The sequence below is a fragment of the Xiphophorus maculatus genome, chromosome 3, assembly GCF_002775205.1.
Source record: "Xiphophorus maculatus strain JP 163 A chromosome 3, X_maculatus-5.0-male, whole genome shotgun sequence".
Classification (NCBI taxonomy): Eukaryota; Metazoa; Chordata; class Actinopteri; order Cyprinodontiformes; family Poeciliidae; genus Xiphophorus; species Xiphophorus maculatus.
The window spans coordinates 26,216,353-26,234,013 of NC_036445.1; the positions used below are offsets into that span (position 1 = coordinate 26,216,353).

General features: G+C 40.1%; 2 protein-coding genes across 12 annotated transcripts in view; both read right to left on the reverse strand.

Moving 5' to 3' along the window:
* Positions 1–7,113, reverse strand: part of LOC102224732 (microtubule-actin cross-linking factor 1, isoforms 1/2/3/5-like) — a 34,637-nt gene extending 27,524 nt beyond the window's left edge. Inside the window, exons 1-3 of one of the 2 annotated variants that reach the window (XM_023330246.1) lie at positions 6,988–7,113; positions 5,743–5,795; positions 5,230–5,341 (exon numbers count right to left, since the gene is read on the reverse strand). In XM_023330246.1, coding sequence (XP_023186014.1) covers positions 5,230–5,341; positions 5,743–5,795; positions 6,988–7,098 — 276 coding nt within the window. In that variant the 5' untranslated portion in view covers positions 7,099–7,113. Of the gene's footprint in view, positions 1–5,229; positions 5,342–5,742; positions 5,796–6,987 lie in introns of those variants that run through there. The other variant, XM_023330245.1, reaches the window with a different exon arrangement.
* Positions 7,114–8,249: 1,136 nt separating this feature from the next.
* LOC102217084 (plectin-like) overlaps positions 8,250–17,661 on the reverse strand; it is a 131,567-nt gene continuing 122,155 nt past the window's right edge. For all 10 annotated transcript variants that reach the window (XM_023330239.1, XM_023330241.1, XM_023330235.1 and 7 more), the window contains exons 32-34: positions 9,425–16,580; positions 9,111–9,227; positions 8,250–8,948 (exon numbers count right to left, since the gene is read on the reverse strand). In XM_023330239.1, the coding sequence (XP_023186007.1) occupies positions 10,395–16,580 (6,186 nt within the window). In that variant the 3' untranslated portion in view covers positions 8,250–8,948; positions 9,111–9,227; positions 9,425–10,394. The remainder of the gene's footprint in view (positions 8,949–9,110; positions 9,228–9,424; positions 16,581–17,661) is intronic.

The window sequence follows — 17,661 nt, forward strand, 5'->3', positions numbered from 1 at the left end:
CACAAGATAATTGCATATATATTTATAACCCTAACCCTATATAAAATATAAGCATATATATATTAGCAATGTATAGCTAATAAGCTAATATAGCTTAGATTTTAAGCTATATTAGTCCAAATATAATATTAGCAGTTTAAGGCTAAATCAGCTTAAAACAACATAGCTTAAAATATGAACTATATTATTTTTAATATATTCAAATAAGCAGTAACAGTAAAAGGTGATGTCAAGTTCTTTATGGTTAGAACCCCTATGACATAATACTACCACCACCATGTTTCTCTGCGCTAATGGTCTATTCAGGGTCACTATGTTGTGAGAATCTAGACAGCTGAACTCCATTTACTAAACATGAAAATACTAAACATGAAAGACGGCACTGATCTTTAAATTAGGTTGCCAGAATAAAGTGGCAAAGATAAAAATCAATGCCACCGTTTTCAGATTTTTTTTATGTAGCAAACAATTTTCAAAACAAGCATTATTTTAATTCAATGTCACAACTTTGTGCTGCTTTTACTAGTTTGCCACATTAAACTCCCTTCAAACTGCTTGTCTTAATTGTCCAAACACTACATATGTTTTAATATGCATTAGTAGTGAAAACCGTCTGAGCAGATGCTAACATCTACGATACACCTGATCTCCGCCAATCGGTGCTAAGGAAAATGAATGGTGGTCCTGGATTGGCTGTTTCGCAAATGCCAGTCAATTGTGCGTCAAGCAGCGTGGCGCCTTTGAGCTTCCCGAGCTGCGTTCTCTTTCAAATTATTCAGAAAGACTCTAAAATGTCCGCAAATAATTTGGCTCTACATTCCACACAAAAATCCGTAAACAGACGGTGGTCCCATCGTACACTGTAGATTTTGAGTGAAAGATAACAAAATGTGAACAAGTTCAAGTGGTACAGATATCTTTGCAGGGTGCACCAGCTAGCAAATGAATCCCTTTAGCGCTTACATGAGCTCTGAAAGATACAGGCCCCCCAAATCAGTGGAGTTCCTTTTGGGTAACTCGAAAGGCTCATATCTGCAGCCATTTAATGAAAAAAAAAAAAAATAGGCCAACGTTCCCTGTTTGACCATTCTTCATGTGAGGGAAGCTGGCAGCGGTGAGGCAGCGCTCTGCCAGGAAAAGATTGCTGTGGACCCATGACACATGGTCTCTGTTTTAAGCGTCCTACAGGCCCTCCTCTGTTCTAATCGAATTTGTTGCCAAAAATCTCATCTCGGCTTTACGCAGTCAATGCACAGGTCTGGAAATTGAAAGCGGGCTTCCGAATTAATTCGATTTCAAAGTAGCGTCCGCTGGGACCCAAAATCTGATCACAAATTATTCATTTTACAGGCTTGCCCCCCCCCCCCCCCCCTACCCCCACCTCTCTCTATCTCTCTCTTAGCTGCTTTCAGTATGAATAAGACCTCAGCGGCTCGGACACTGAACATGGTAATTAGCCCTCTTCAGGAGTAATGAAAGCAGAGGAGGAGTCCTCCCTTTTTTTTAGGGTCAAACCAGAGGCACCATTCAGCAGGCACACCGTCATTTATCACCGGGAGAGGCTGCCTCCGTGAAGAGCCAGTGAAAGGCTGATGGGGCTTCCCCACTGGGTTCCTCCGGACCTCCTTCGCTGCCCGGATACTGGAAATCCTGGTCACGGATGAAAGGGGGGGGACAGAAAGAGTTTAACCTACATCGTCGGCTCTGCATTTTTTTATTCAACTCGTCCCAGAAAAGAAGGATTTAAAGCTGTAAATCTGTGTTTTCCAGAGAACGGGGCAGGCATGGGAAAAAACACAAAAATAAAGGAGGGCCCCATTCCAACGAAATGGGTGAATAAAACAAATCCTAAGGATGAGAATTTAATCACAAAACGCAAGCTTGCTTTCCCCATAAATTTGCATCACCTCAGTGGAATTTGTTGGTCGTTTCTATAGTTTTGAAAACAGTTCCCTGATCTGTCGGGTTGAACGCCACGTCGGGGAGCAGGGCCGGAGAAGGCCGGGTAAAAGCATGCGGTACGTCAGTCCACACCCAGGATCTGTTTGGTGAATTGTATTGACAAGGCTGAATAAGGATGCAGAATCTGCCATAGAATCAGTGAAAGCACAAAAAAGCGTCTTTATGAGGAACCTCATCACCAGGGAGGGAAAGAAAACAGAGAATGAGCTTAACTTGTCAGGAAATTTCATTTTTACTTTTCATCAGTGTCATCCTATAGCAGAGCCTGGGAAGAGTATTTGGATCCCAGAAAATGTTCCTTTTTTTCTGTTATAACAAAAGCCTCCAATGTATTTAGGGGGGATTTTATGGGATAGACTTAGTTCTTTCTCACGTACGAAGACCAAAATGTTCATTTTGGGCCTCGTTTTAAGAGAGCGTCTTCTTCTCCAAGTCTGCCATGTTTCCTATATGACTAGTGGAAAACTTTAAATAGGACGCCCTTTGGTTTTCTTTACAATGTTACTTCTTTTGGGTTTTTTTTTTGTCACTCTTTCATAACAAACCACTGAGGTCTTCACAGGACAGCTACAATTACATTGAGAACAAATTAAACACAACTTTTGACTCCATTCAGTCATTAAGTCACTTCTGGTTGGACACATCTATGATAGTTTTAATCTCACTCAATACTTAACTCCCATCTATTACCAGTCAATATCATTTTAAGAAGGGATTTACTGTGATATTAATATAACTTAATTTTTAAACACTATTAGAATTTGTCGGTGACGATGCCTTACCAGCTAATTTGTCTCTACAGTCTGTGACACGTTTTAAGGTGCACGTCTTGCTCTCTCTCGACACGTTCCAGCTCTGAGCTCATGTTTGTCTCACGGTTTGTGGGAAAGCAGCGGAAGATGTCGCAGGTGTGTGACTCTCCTGTGAGTCGCAGTGAGGTTCGTGGGTCTGCCGAGGGATGTCGTCATCCACGCAAGCTAACGAGTCCCTCTGGCTCAGACTGTGACCGTCAGAGCTGCAGACTCAATAACATTACCATGACAAAGGTCTGCGTTCGGATGCAGCATGACGGAGACGGTACAGATAAGGAGGCAAACACTGTATCTCACACTTTCACTGTGGCTCTGACCAAAGCTCTCATGTTTTGCTTTGAAGCAACGTCCTAGCACTTTCCATCCATTCCTGCGGAAGTGGGAACGTCTGCAAATGTATCAGATAAAAATGTTTGTCCAAGAAGATGCGATGTTTGGGACTGAGGTCGCAGGGATTTAAACGAATGCAGTATGCTGACCTTTTCTTACAATTGAAGAAACAATTTAGCTTAGCAACTTAAACCCAGCTTCACTATAAGTACATTTAACTTGTAACAGAGTTTTTCCGTCAGTAATAAAAAAAATGTTTTTTTACATGGTTCCGTTAAGAATTCACCAAGGTAAGCAACAAAACCTCTCACAGAAAATGTCACCATCTTGATTCTCAAAGCATTCAACACAGTAGATACTGAGCAGGGTCGGAGGTCAGGCGTGGGACACAACGTCAGACCACGTGAACACAACTCTGCTCATAAATCTGAAGTGATCTGAAATCCTCAAAGACAAGACACACAATCACTGCATCATCTCAATCTACAAAATAAGCATTTGAGAACTGCTGCACTGCCAAAAGGTTGTCCACAAGGGGGCTTTTTTTGTTTTGTTTCTCAAACTGAACTGTGTCCTCTAACACACTTCTATTGTGTGAGTGCTGGGAAGAAGTTCAAAGCTTTTTAGATTTTGCCTGACATTCACACAAAAATGACATTTTAGAGGACCCAAAATATATATACATATATATATATATATATATATATATATATATATATATATATATTTTTTTTTTTTTTTTTTTTTTTTTAATTTTTTTTAGGAAAACCCCCCCAAAACAAAGCAAGTTACAGCTTCTCCCTCCCATAGTCATGTGAACAGTGAAAAAGCATCTTTTATGAAAATCCTGACGTATTTTCCCGAGCTCGAACCTGACCTATAACCTCAAACACGTCAACTACAACAATGGCGGACTACGCTTGTGATTGTGCTGCAGAACCTGTTCTGCAAAGTCCTACAAAAGGCTCCACTGGCTCTTTGTCGTGGGCTATTCTTGTTTTGTTTTTGTGCTTACCGCTAAATCCTTTTCCTTCCACTTTACAATTATCTTACGTCCCAATAAAGGCATTTGTGAGGTATGTATTTAAAAAAAAAGGGTAGGAATATTTTTGCAAAACAGAATAATTTCTAATCTTAATCAGTTTGGAGGTTACAATTCAATACACCCCACAGTATGGTGCTGCCAGCACCCTGTTTCATGTTGTAGATGGTGTGTTCAGGGTTATGTGATGTACTTTGGTAGAAATATCCGTAGTGTGACCAATAGATTAGTACAATAATGGATTTTTTGCAACCCTGTCAGTGATAGGACCAATGTTTTTGAGTCAACAATGTTAACTCAGTTTCTGGTAACTACGGTAACACTGCTTGCTACAGCATCAAATATAATGTTGCCATTGCCACCATGGCTGCTCGCTCAGAATGCCACTGCGGTGTTTGCCGAGGCCAACAGCATAATGGCCGCTCCCAGCTGTGACGAGTCTCTACAAACAGCGGTCATAAATAATTGCGACCGAAATGCATTCGCGACTAATAAATACCTACGTACTCAGATCTGAGGAGTTTCACTGAAAAGATCTGGCTTTTTTTCCCTCTTTTTCTTCCTGCCCTCTAGCCTCTTTCTCTCCTCTGTGTCTGATGTCTTTTCAGTGTGCTCGATCATGTGTGCAGAGGCCCTCCAGTGCCAGGCGCTTCTCCAGCCTGGCTGTCCAGGCACAATGGAGCCCGATTCCCCCCCCCCCGTCCCCTGTGGGCTCAAGAAGTCTCCCTGCAGGAGCGGAGGAGGAATGCCATAGGACACTTATGAGTGTAAACTTTCACATTCCCTTCGCCGTTGTTTCAGCAGACAGTTGAAAATGAAAAATGTAATCGCCGAGGCCAACTCTGCTGTAGCTCAGTGGCTTTGCTTCCCGGAAATGTTTCACTCTCGCTGTAGATGCGTCTGCATTCCAAATGAATCCCATAAAATGGCAGCAAAGTGAACAAAAACTAACATAAGTAAGGTATGAAATAAAATAAAAAAACAACACACAAATATTGAAAGTCTGGACACAATAGCTAGCTTTTGACAACTAGATGTGTGGTGAAAGAGAGGTCTATCATAACTATTGTAGACGCAACTGACCCTCGAGTCCAGAGTGGGCAGCATCTTCTCCATACTGTTGAGCCACTGCCTTACTGCTCTGATCTGACCCCTGAACTCACACTGCCATTGGCTCAAATCCTCAGCTTCCGTCCTGAAACAGGGAAGAGAAGACGCAGAGTAAACAAAGAATTTAAACATTTTTCGTCAAAATAATATCCCTTATTACCAAATCAGCTAAAAGACCTCATTTGGTAGGAATTTGTTCTTTCTGGTTGATGGACCGCTGACCTCTCTCCTTTCGCTAGGTTTGCGCCTCTAGCAAATGTCAACATAATGACCTACAAAACTGAAACAATCAGGAGTCGTCACAGGTTCTGTTGAATCCGTCTGCTGGAGGCCACCAACAGACTGATTCACTCTGGTGGAGAAGCGCTTTTCACAAGTGTCTGATGAACCAAAATGTTTCATTCAACATATCCGTTTGAAGTCGAGAGACATTTGAACTGTTTCAAGCTGAGGAGATGACGTAATGACATTTTTAGAGGAGCATACCAGGTTTTCTGATCCTGGGATGTTGGCGATCCAGTCAAAGCAATCCCCTCGTCCTGAAACAAACAATGTGGAAAGTACAGTGCACTGCAAAGGTCACACGATAACCACAAACTGTTCTTATTGGGATTTTATGTGCTAGACTGACACAAAGTAGTGAATAATAGTGAATTGGAAGAAAACTGATGCAATTTTTCTTTTATTCATTAGGAATTCGTACCTGCATTTGTATTCACTCACACCCCACCACCACTTCCCAGCCAATACTTTGTAGAACCACTTTTTAACACATTAATGTGCATATATATAAACCATTCCACTGGAGCTCTTGCTGCATAGTTAGGGTTGTTGTCCTGCTGGAAGGTACAGTCTTGAGTCTTTCGCAGCCCATAGCAGGATTTATTTTCTCCACACGCTTTTGCATCAACTTCAGAATCACTCCTTCGTCAAGACCAGACTAGTGAGGTACGCCAGGCCCCGTTGACAGACTTTCACTTGAGCTATGGGTCCCAGCAGCTCCTCCAGAGTCACCACAGACCTCTTGGGGTCTCCTCTAATGCTCTCTTTTCTCAGCCTCTCAGATCAGTGAGTCGCGATCCAAACATTCCCGGCACAAAGTCACCGACTCTCAAGGTTCGCAGAGAAGGACCAAGACCTGGAGAGGTGAAGACTCCAACAACAATTGAACGACCCCGATGAGGGCCACAAGCCGAAACACGCTGGTCTACTAAAGACCTGGTTTCCTGGTACTGCTCTTTATTAACACTAGAGTAGTGTTAAATCTCAAAGGCCTTCTCTGAACAGTTGCATTTATATTGAAGTCACAGATGGACTCTGTTCACAGAGCAAGGCGACTTCAGAAGAAGGCACGTTTTTGTTTATTTTTAAAAGACACTCTACAATTCAGATTTTTATTTGAAATGTAACGCAAGCATGTGCTTCCTGCAGGGTGTATACCTCACCTGTTGTCCAAAGACTGCTGGAGATAAGCATCAACCCTCTGCAACCATGCAAGAATGAGCAGGCATGGTCAACGGCTGTATTGATGGATAGACTCGTGTTTTTCTATCGCGTAAAGTCTCAATAAAACAGATTGACAGCTTTTGGTTGAAATGGGTATAGTTCTGCAAGACGCCGTATATCTTATACACAGGTTGTAATTATGGTCTGTTTGTGTCGGCACAACCGTTCGACACTGTGGTTCATGCTAAAGTTTGGGGGTGGGATCACGATTCTCTTTGCTCTTACCTCCCTGGCAGCTCCTGGGAGGGAAGCGGCTGCATCGGAGTAGTCAAGGGAGCTGAGAGAAGAATTCAGTGAGGCAAATTCCCCGTTGCTTCTGGCGACAGGCTCCTCCATCAAACCAGGGGGCTAATGTTGGCAAAGAGACCAGAACATTTTTCCACCCGAGACTCTGGTTTATGTGTTTCTAAATATTTCTTGACAAATTATAAAAATGTCAAAATTACAGTTTTAAAGCAAATCCTATTTTTATTTTATAACAGAAATGCAGGTACACTTTGTGTTGGCTCGTGTCTGTATTAACAGTAGAGAAGGGATCATAGTAAACACAGCTGTTGCTTCTTTTAAAATGAGTCAGCCTCATACTGCCCTCTTGTGGTCATTAGCTGATTTTCCAGTTCAAGCGGTTTAAATCACTAAGGTGCAGAGACTTGACCAATAAGGATCTTCTTCTAAATTACTGAATGGAATGCGAACCCAGCTTACTACAATATATATATATTTTTTAATGAAAAACAATTATTAAAATGGGAGATTATATATGTTTAGAATTTGAACATGTGTCAACTGTTGCAGTGAGATTTCATGCATGTGCTCTGGAGAGCCACCAGGCTGGTAGGGGGCTCCAAGCAGCTGCATATTCTTTTTACGCTGCAGGCTGAAATGGTCCACAACTGAAAAGCAGAACCTTAAAATATATTTAATTTACCACAACAAATACAAGGACGTTTTCAAACTGTGTAAATCTTTCATGCTCCTTCAGAGCTTGCTTCTTCTGTTTTCTTTTCTTTGAGGAAGGTGCTGGTGGGACAAGAATTGCAGCTCTGGTTTGGATTATTCCAGATTATTAGAAATATGTGCATATCTGGTTATAGTGAAAGTTTCACAGTTAGGCAACTGAAAAAAATGCGGACAAACACTAGTTTATTTTGGATACTTGTATGTTATGTTTAAAGTGGAGGAGGGGGCTAAAGGTTTTATTCTATTTTTCAGACTTCAATACATTCAAATTGTAGATCTGCAGAGGTCTTAAAACATTAAATATACTTTACTGAAATGTCCATAGAGAAGGCTCAGTTATTTATATTTATTAAATTATATTTCAAATGGTATGTTTTTGCATTCTATAGAATTGATGTTCACTCAAAAGAAATCCGTTGACACTGATATTTTCAAGGTTTTGTTTTTTTTTTTACACTAAAATTTAGGAGATCATCAGTGGAAAATACCTGCAAATATTTTCATTCTGATGCACGAATGACAAGAGGTCCTGTTGGCATATTTATTTACAGCATGTTATCTTCAAATACACCAAAAATTCTCGTTTTCGTTAAAGCAACATTTGCCCCCCAAAAGCAGAATCAGCCTGTGACGCTAAAATGAAGTGAACTTACAAAAGAAGTTTTACATTTGACAAAAATGTTTCTTCTTAATCTCAGCAAAGTTAATAAAACATGCAAGGCACATTTATAACAGCAAAAAACATGTTTAAAACAATGTAAAACGATGCAAAACCGAAATGCATAGTATGGAAAAACCAAAACAAAAATAAAAACAAGAAGCAGAATAAAATTTGTCTTTTCAGGTTGCTGTTGCAAAAACATCAGATAACAGGAGTGAATCTGAAAGAATGCATACATTCATGCTACTGAAATTATTACTTTGGTTTAACTGGATTTATAATAAATCAATTAACACAAGTGTAACCAAAGCCTAAAATGTGCTTTAATTTCGCTGAAGTGTCACAATTTCAAGTAAAGTCTGTTGGTGCAGATTGTGTTATGGGAGGGGGTATTTATTTTAACATATTCTAGAGAAAAAAAAAATCACTATTATTATTCAAGTAAGAATAACATGCCAAAGGCACACAACTAGAGAATGTTTGCAGAAAAATGGCATCCCAAGATGAAGTTCACTCAGTCTCAGTTTTCCTCAACTGTGACACATGATGGTGGAAGGAAGTGGATCTGGGAACAAATAAAATCACTATGAAACACAAGTAAAATCAACCAAGCCATGCAGCAAATAAAAGGAAAAAAAAAAAAAAGCAAAAAACAAACAGAAAACACTTTTGGGTTTTCGTTTTTCCAAGCATGAATGCTAATAGCGTCTTGTGCTGAGCGTTTTACCTGTTTTTGTGTGCTGGGGCGACACTGACACACATTTCCACCAATAACAGGCGAGGTGCGCACTCTGGTCGACTGAGTATCCATGCTAACGTTTTGGAGTCTGATTGATTGAGCCATCTATCGAAAGAGAAGAGGTCGAAGAGCAAAAGGTTCTATTAGGAGTCTGAAAAGTTGAGTAGACACAATATACAGTTTTAGCCCATGAGATGGGAAGAACGGCAAAAACGGCTTCGAGATGCGTTCGAAATCAATGAAGGGAAACAAAGTCATGAAAATAAAGAACAATGAACAAAAAAAACATAAAATCAACTTACAAAAGTCAAAAATCAGGCAGCTCTGTGAAGGGGTGCAGGATTGAGAGTGACATCATCTTGGGATTTAGCTGGAACACTTGACTGATGTTCAATTTGAGACACCCACAATTTAGAGTTTGCACAACAACAAAGAATTGTAGTCGTCCACTGATTACAAAATGCCAAAGGTAACGACAACGCGGAACTCGTTTCACAATGCATGATTACAACAGTTTTCAGTAATGTGTTCCAATAGTGTTTCATTTTGTAGTGTTTGACTGGTATAATTGCTGTTGTCATTTACTGGGTACAGTGTACACATGGAGAGAGAAAAAGACAATAAGAATATCATTACATACTCTATACAAACATTTCAAAGTTTCAAAGGCATCCATACATTTTTCAATAAAAACCATTAAAACTGTGTTGACATTCAATTTGTCATTACTACCAGTCATAAAGTTATAAAACAGCCAAAAAAAAAAATTAAATCCACTAAATGACTAACAGCTTTAAAAAGAAAAAAAAGAGAATAGTGGAAAAATAGTTTTGTTTGGTATGCGTACAATATATATTAGTCTTAGATAGCACTAGTGTACATCTATTGAACACTTGTAAAAAAAAAAAAAAAAAGAAAAAAGCATAGTCACTTAAAAACAGCAGAAGTATCATGCTTTGTTTTGAATTTTGTCTTAGAAAATTTTGACTTGTTAATCTGTATTAAATTATTTTGATTTTCTGGATTTTTGGTGATGCATGACTACACCCTCACAAGAGAGGCATTTGTTGATACTGTTACTGTTAAAAAAAAAAAATGGATAAAGAAATCCGTAGCTTAGGCAATGTTAATTTGACCACATGCAATTATGAATAAATAAATTATACTTTTTTTTTACTACTGTAACTATTTTTTTCTGTTAGAAATGCATCTATAAAGTGCATTAGTACTATTGGTTCTTAATCAAAAGTTGTTAGGAACAGCAGTAGCTAATCAATATCTGCGACTGTAGCTGGTTGTAGATGTGAAGGAGGAGGATGAGAAGTTCATGCTACCGAACCCTGAGCCAGCATCAATGCTGCCTCTCCTTGATCCAGATCGGGATCCGGTTCTTGAGCCGGTCCGAGAGCCATATGCAGATCCAGAGCCACTGGCATTGTAGGGACTGTAGAGGCCTTTGCTAGATTGTGAGGAGGCCTCCAAAAGCCTTAAGCCACTTCCCTCCTCCACCATGCTTTTGTCCATGGCATCTTTGAATGAGATTTTCAACTTGGTTTTTGGGCACGTCAGATATTTTGAATAGGCATTGACATCCCTCAGTTTTTGGGCAGTACGAGCATCGATTGTTCCTTTTCTGATGGACTCATCCAGAGACACTCGGCCTGTGACATCAGGCTCAATAAGTCCACCTGTCAAATATTGAACCTCAAGGAAACGCTGACCAGCCTCATAATATAGCCAGCCTTTCTTCAGAGCTTGGGAAGCTGACATCTTCACCTTAGTTCTGGGGTCTTCAAATCCATTAAAAGCTTTCAGTGCCAGGTTGAGACGATCAACCATAACCTTATCAACCAAGCCTTTGTCTGTAGCTTCGGTAACTGGCAACTTTTCCCCACTTGCAGGGTCAATAATTCCTCCTGTGCATGCTTGGGCCTCAAGTAGCCTTTGGCCTGTAATGTTGTCCACCAAGTTTCTATGGATTGCTTCAGTGATAGACACTTTCTCCAATGTGTCTATGTCCAATATTCCTGCTATGGGTCCTGTCTCTTCTGATGGGTCATTCCATATCATTGCAGGTGGTTTAGTGGATGGTATGGGGCTCATGGAAGTGGAGTAACTGGAACCAGTGGTGGAGCCAAATGAGGATGAGCGTGAACGGAAGCCTCCCATACCTCCAGAAAGCATGTCAGCAAACTCTGTAATGGACAGGTTCCCAGCTCTGTATTTATCAAGAGAATTCTGGTCAATGTATCCACGTGAAATAGCATCATCAACGTCATACTGCCTGCCTGATCTTCTATCAATGATTATGGATTTGACAGAGCCATCGGAGGAGGTCATTGTGATTTCCTCCCATTCACATTCCTGTTCCGAAAGCTCCAGGTAGGTTTGGTGGTCAATAAGTCCTTTGCGGTAGGCCTCATACACAGACATTTCTTTGCTTGTCTCTGGGTCTACAATGACAATTCTGCGTTTACGGACAGATGATTTAGAGGAGGTCTTTCTTTCTCGCTTCTTGTCTTTCAGTAGCAGAAGAACCAGGCCAGTATCAGAATCAGTAATACACCTCTCCATCAGTTGGAGGTAGGTTAGATTTTCTTCAGTATTGGGATCAAAGAAGCCTTTGGTGTCATCAGATGGGTCAGACAGAATCTCATTCATTTCTTCATCAAAGAAACCACGGTTGTAGGCTACCTCAACTGGTAAACGATGACTTTCTTCTGGGTCAATAATTCCACCAGTGGCAATTTGAGCTTCTAGGAGACGGATGCCATGATCTTTCAAGATGAGTCCCTTTTTCATGGCCTGGAACAAAGAGATTGTTTTGCCTGAATAAGGATCTCTATACCCTGTCACTGCACGCTCAGCAGAGAGAAGCTTGTCTTTGAATTCTGGACCTACAATTCCCATCTTTACAGACTCATTTACTGTAAGTTTAAGGTTCTTGATTGGATCAATGACATATCCTGTGGCTGCCTGAGCCTCAAGAAGTTCAAATGCAGTGCCTGGTCTAATCATGTTTTTCTTCATGGCCTGGTAAATTGATAGGCGTTCTTTGCTCGACTCCAAGAACACTCCAGCAATACAACTTGTGCCCTCAAGGTATCTTGAGAGTCTTTTGCTAACTTCCTCTACTGAAAGAATGCCTTCATTCAATTCAGTGACAGTCTGCTGATCAATAATTTGTGAGCGAATCAGCTCCTCCATTGTGATCTGTTTTCTCAAACCCTTGAATGTTAACCTCTTATCTCCCAGGGAGAGTAGTCGCAATCCACCCTCAAGCTTGCATCTCTTGAGAAGCTCTGCATATGACAGTTGTTCTTCAGTAACAGGATCAATGAACCCCTTGACACTGTCTGTGAGTTTCTCGTTGGTCTCCTTGTTCATATAACCTCTTTGCAAGGCAATGTCAGCTGGAAGATGGAACTGGAATTCTGGATCAATGATGCCTCCAGTAGCAGTTTGAGCCTCCAGCATTTTAAGGGCATAATCCTCTGGAACAAGATCCTTTTTCATGGCCTGGAAAAGAGATATGACCTTCCCACTGTATGGATCCTTATATCCAGTGACAGCTCTTTCAGCTGAAAGCAGTTTGTCATGGATCTCAGGTCCAACAACTCCCTTACGAACAGCTTCATCAACAGTGAGTGTCTCGTTCTTAACTGGATCAATAATAAAGCCTGTTGCAGCTTGTGCCTCTAAGAGAGTAAGGCCTATTTCTGGTTTAATAAAACCTCTTTTCATTGCTTGATATATGCTAATCTTGGAGCTCGAGTCTGTTGTGACACCAGCGACGCAGCCTGTGCCATAGAGATACTGTTTTACACTGGTCATCTCCATTATATCACGAATGTCTCTCTTGCCCTGTTTCAGAAGGTTGTATGTCTCGAGATCAATGATGCGGGCGTTGTAGAGCTCCTCAATAGTTATTCTTCTTCTTATAGTCTTATATGACAATGGACTGTCATGTCTAACAACTTCTCTCTGCTCCATTATCTCAATTATAATGATAATCATCCGTTCTTTAGTGATTTTGCCAGAACGGTATTCTTCCAAGAGTTTCTGCCTCTCATGCTCTGGAAGCAAATTTGAGTTCATGACATCCCACAGGTTCATTGGTTTATCAGCAAGGCCCTCAATTGGAATGTCAATTTGGGTGCTAGTAAGATCACTCTGGGTTTGTTCTTCTGTATAAAGGTATGTCTTTTCCACGACAGTTGGAGACTGAGGTTTGGAGAGTGGCAGGATATACAGGCCTGTGTCTTTATCTTTTTGGCATTTGTCTTTAAGTTGCTTGTAGCTTGCATTTTCATCAGTTTCTGGATCTGAGAAAGGCTTGCTGTCATCTGAAGATTCAGACAAGGTCTTGGCAACTTCCTTACTGAAAATGTTCTTCTGGTATGCCATATCAGTTGGGACCCGGTGGCTCTTTACAGGATCAATGATTCCACCACTGAACATCTGAGCTTGCAACAGGGGAATGGCATGTTCTTTGAGTATAAGATCCTTTTGCATTGCTTCATAAAGGGAGATTTTCTTCCCAGTGAATGGATCCTTGTAGCCAGTGACTGCTTTTTCTGCAGAAAGGAGTTTTTCATGGAGTTCTGGACCAACAAGTCCTGCCTTCACTGCCTCATCTACTGAGAGACATTGGTTTTTTACTGGATCTACAATGAACCCAGTTGCAGCCTGAGCCTCAAGAAGCAAAATGCCAGTGTTTTGCCTGAGGAACTTTTTCTTCATAGCTTGATAGATACTTATTTTCTCCTTGGTAGGCTCCAGGTATATTCCAGCAATGCTCTCAGTGCCCTGGAGGTATTTACTGACATTTGGATTCTCACTGACTTTTTTAGGTGTTGTTTTGCCTTGCTGAAGAAGGTCAAAGGTTGTTTTGTCAATTATTTTGGAATCATACAAGGAGTCTGCTGGAACATAATCTCTGAGTCCCTTAAAGCTGGACTGTTCCTTTTTCTTAGCCTCCTTCTCTTGCACAATTGTGATAATGATCTTAATAAGCTTTTCAATTGTAACTTTTCCTGATCTAAACTGTCTAATCAGTTCAAGTCTCTGTTCTTCAGTGAGATAGTCAGAGTGGATAATTTCCCATAGTGTCATTTTTCTACCCTTGAATGGCCCAGAGTCAAGCTCCACAGTTGCTTGTGTCATAGCGTCTTTTGTTTGGGATTCGGTGTATGTTGCTTCTTCTTTATCGTTAATTGCTTCATCACTAAGTGGAAGAAGCTTAAGACCAGTTTTTTTGTCTGTAACACACCTGTCAAACAGCTGAGAGTATGTGACATTTTCTTTTGTGTTTGGATCAAAGAAACATTTAGTTTCATCAGTTGGACTGCTTAGACGCTGTTTCATTTCATTATCTAAATAATTTCTCTTGAAAGCAACATCATCAGGTATACGATGGCTCTTCACTGGATCAATGATGCCACCACTGGTCATTTGGGCATCAAGCAGTCTGATACCTTGTTCTTTAGGAATGAGATCTTTCTTCATTGCTTGGAAAAGAGAGACTGTGTTTCCAGTGTAAGGATCTTTGTAACCAGTAACAGCTCGCTCTGCAGACAGGAGCTTTTCATGCAGCTCAGGACCAATGACCCCAGCTTTGACGGCCTCATCAACAGTGTACTTTTGATTTTGAACAGGGTCGACCATGTAGCCTGATCCTGCTTGAGCTTCAAGCATTTTCAAAGCAAGCCCAGTCCTCATCATGTCCCTCTTCATAGCTTGATAGAAGGACATTGTCTCTTTGGATGAATCAATAAGTACCCCGGCTATGCAGTTTGTGTCCTGGAGTGCTTTGTGAACTGGTTTCATTGCAGAGACATCCTTGACTGATACATTTCCTTTTAGCAATTTGTTGTAAAGATCATTATCAATGACTTTGGATTCCAGGAGTTCACTGGCAGGAACAGATGTTCTTAAACCATCAAAGGTTATTTCCTTCTTCTTCTCCTTCTCCTCAGCCACAGTGATAACTATCTTAATTATCTTTTCAATGGTTATTTTGCCAGTTTTGTACTGGCGGAGAAGGTCTTTTTTCTGATCTTCAGTAAAGTACTCTGAGTTGATGATCTCCCAGATGGTGACAGTTTTACCCTGGAATCTTCCGAATGGCACAGACACAGTTGTTTTGTTGAAAACATCTTTGGTCTCCTCTTCTGTGTACATCCTAGAGCACTGAGCAGCTTTTTCTGTAATTGGCAGGAATAACAGACTGGTCTCTGGATCAGCAGTGCATCTTGCCATAAGTTCAGAATATGTCAGGGGTTCCTGAGTGCTAGGGTCAAAATATCCCTTTGTGTCATCTGATGGTTTTTCCATAACCTTATTCATTTCTGCATCATACTGTCCCTGTTTATAGGCCGTTTCATTGGGTACGCGGTGACTGTTGACAGGGTCAACAATGCCACCAGTGGCGAGTTGGGCTTCAAGGATTCTTATTGCCTGATCACGTTCTATCAGATCTTTCTTCATTGCTTCGAAAACAGAAATCTTTCCACCAGTGTAAGGGTCTTTGTAGCCAACAACAGCCCTTTCAGCTGAAAGCATTTTGTCATGTAGCTCAGGGCCAATCAAACCTTCCTTCACTGCCTCATTAACAGAAAGTTTCAGATTCTTTTTGGGGTCTAAAATGTAACCTGTGGCAGCCTGTGCTTCAAGAAGAATCATGGCTGTGCCAGGGGTAATCATTTTTTCCTTTGAAGCTTGGTAAACAGACATCTTTTGATTTTTTGGTGTTAAAACACCAGCAATGGCTTGCTTTCCTTTAAGAATTTGCTTTAGATTGTCAGCTTCACTAAGCTCCTGAACTGTGGTTTTGCCGTCTTTAAGCTTGTCAAAGTCCTTCTTGGGTAAAAGACCAAGGTCATGGAGTCTGCTTGCTGGTACCTTATCACGGATACCATCGAAAGCTAGAGGATCTGGTCTCTTTTCTACACCATCTGCCATACCACCAGGAGCTTGACCATTGTAAATTGTCTTTGTTATCTCAATGGTTTTTAAATGTACATGTTCTTTGTTAGCGTCAATGTCAGTTTCCCCTGGATGTTGATCTTTCTGGGCCTCAAGCTGTTGTAATTTCTCACGCAGTTTCTGGTTTTCTTCTGCAAGAATTCTTTCTTGCTCTAACTTCTTTCTCTCTAGTTCTTGCATTTCTTTCTGCTTATTTAGCATTTCTTGCTCTGCCACTTTCTGTTTACTGAGTGCTGCATCCATAGTAGCCAGAAGGTTCTTCTTCTCCTCCTCCATCTGCTGTTTTTGGCGTTCTTGTTCATCTTTGAGAGCTTTTGCCTTCCTCACTTCTTCTTCAAACTGACTTTCCAGTCTCTTTTTCTCTTCTTCAATTAGCTTCTCCTTCCTCAATAGCATCTCCTTTTCAGACAAGAATGTCTGTTGAAGCATGGTCTTCTCATGTTCAATTTGTTTCTGTTGTGCATCAGCCATCTAACGGAAGAACAGAAAAAAGTAAGTTACTACAGGTTTATAGCACATACATTTGCTTTAAAACCATTTTTGCTAATAAATCTGTAATGAACAAGTTTTGTACAATGCACTCTGCTTAGGCGTTAGAGGATCAGACTACATTTTTACGAATACAGACCATGTCTAACACTAAATGTCAAGATGGAGAAGAAAAGTTTGAGGGACTTTCAAAGTGAGGATGAGGTTGTGAGGATTTCACATGCATGAGCCATGGAACGAGGTGCTTTGCTCTTGGTTTAGGTCCGCCCATTTCCCCAAAATTAAATCCTTTCAAAATTTATTGGATTGTTTATTGTTATCATGAAACATGTCAATGAATGCATTGACCTACAGTTGCCTAAAAAAGACTGGAAAGAGGTTAATGCTTTATTGTTGGCTTATTGTTATTACGATAAATGCTAAAAAAATATTATGATTGATTTTACATCCTTATTGCCTATCCCCATTTCATAATTTCACAAAAATATACAATGTGTTCTTTGTATAGTTGGTACAGTGTAGTTTATTCTTTTATTTTTATAAATTTGAAAAATAAAATCCAACCTTGACTCTGAAAACCTAAGAATATAGTAACTACTTTAAGTCAGCAAGTAACAATACATATAACATGAAAAATAAGAAAGAAAATGCATTTTGTAAACTGTTGAGTTTAATTCATACATATTATCCACATGAAAATTCAGTATGAATTATGTGGATAATTCAGTATTATACCTTCCTAAAGGCAATTGGTTGTACTCAAGCTTGTTTAAGAATAATAAAATTGACCTTTTGGAATATAGGGTGCTGTTTCAACGAATCAATCAATAAACAAATAAATAAATAAATAAATAAATAAATAAACACTAATGTCCCTATGAAATAAAGACAAAAAAAATACATTAGAAAAATATTTTTTAATGGGGGGCATATCTTGCCAATCGCCATTTATTTAAGGACTTTTGTATGCATTTCATTACAAAAGTTTATTAAAAATTTATTAAATTTATATTTATTATAAATAAATATTTACCATTAATTTTATAATGGTGTTTTACTTTGT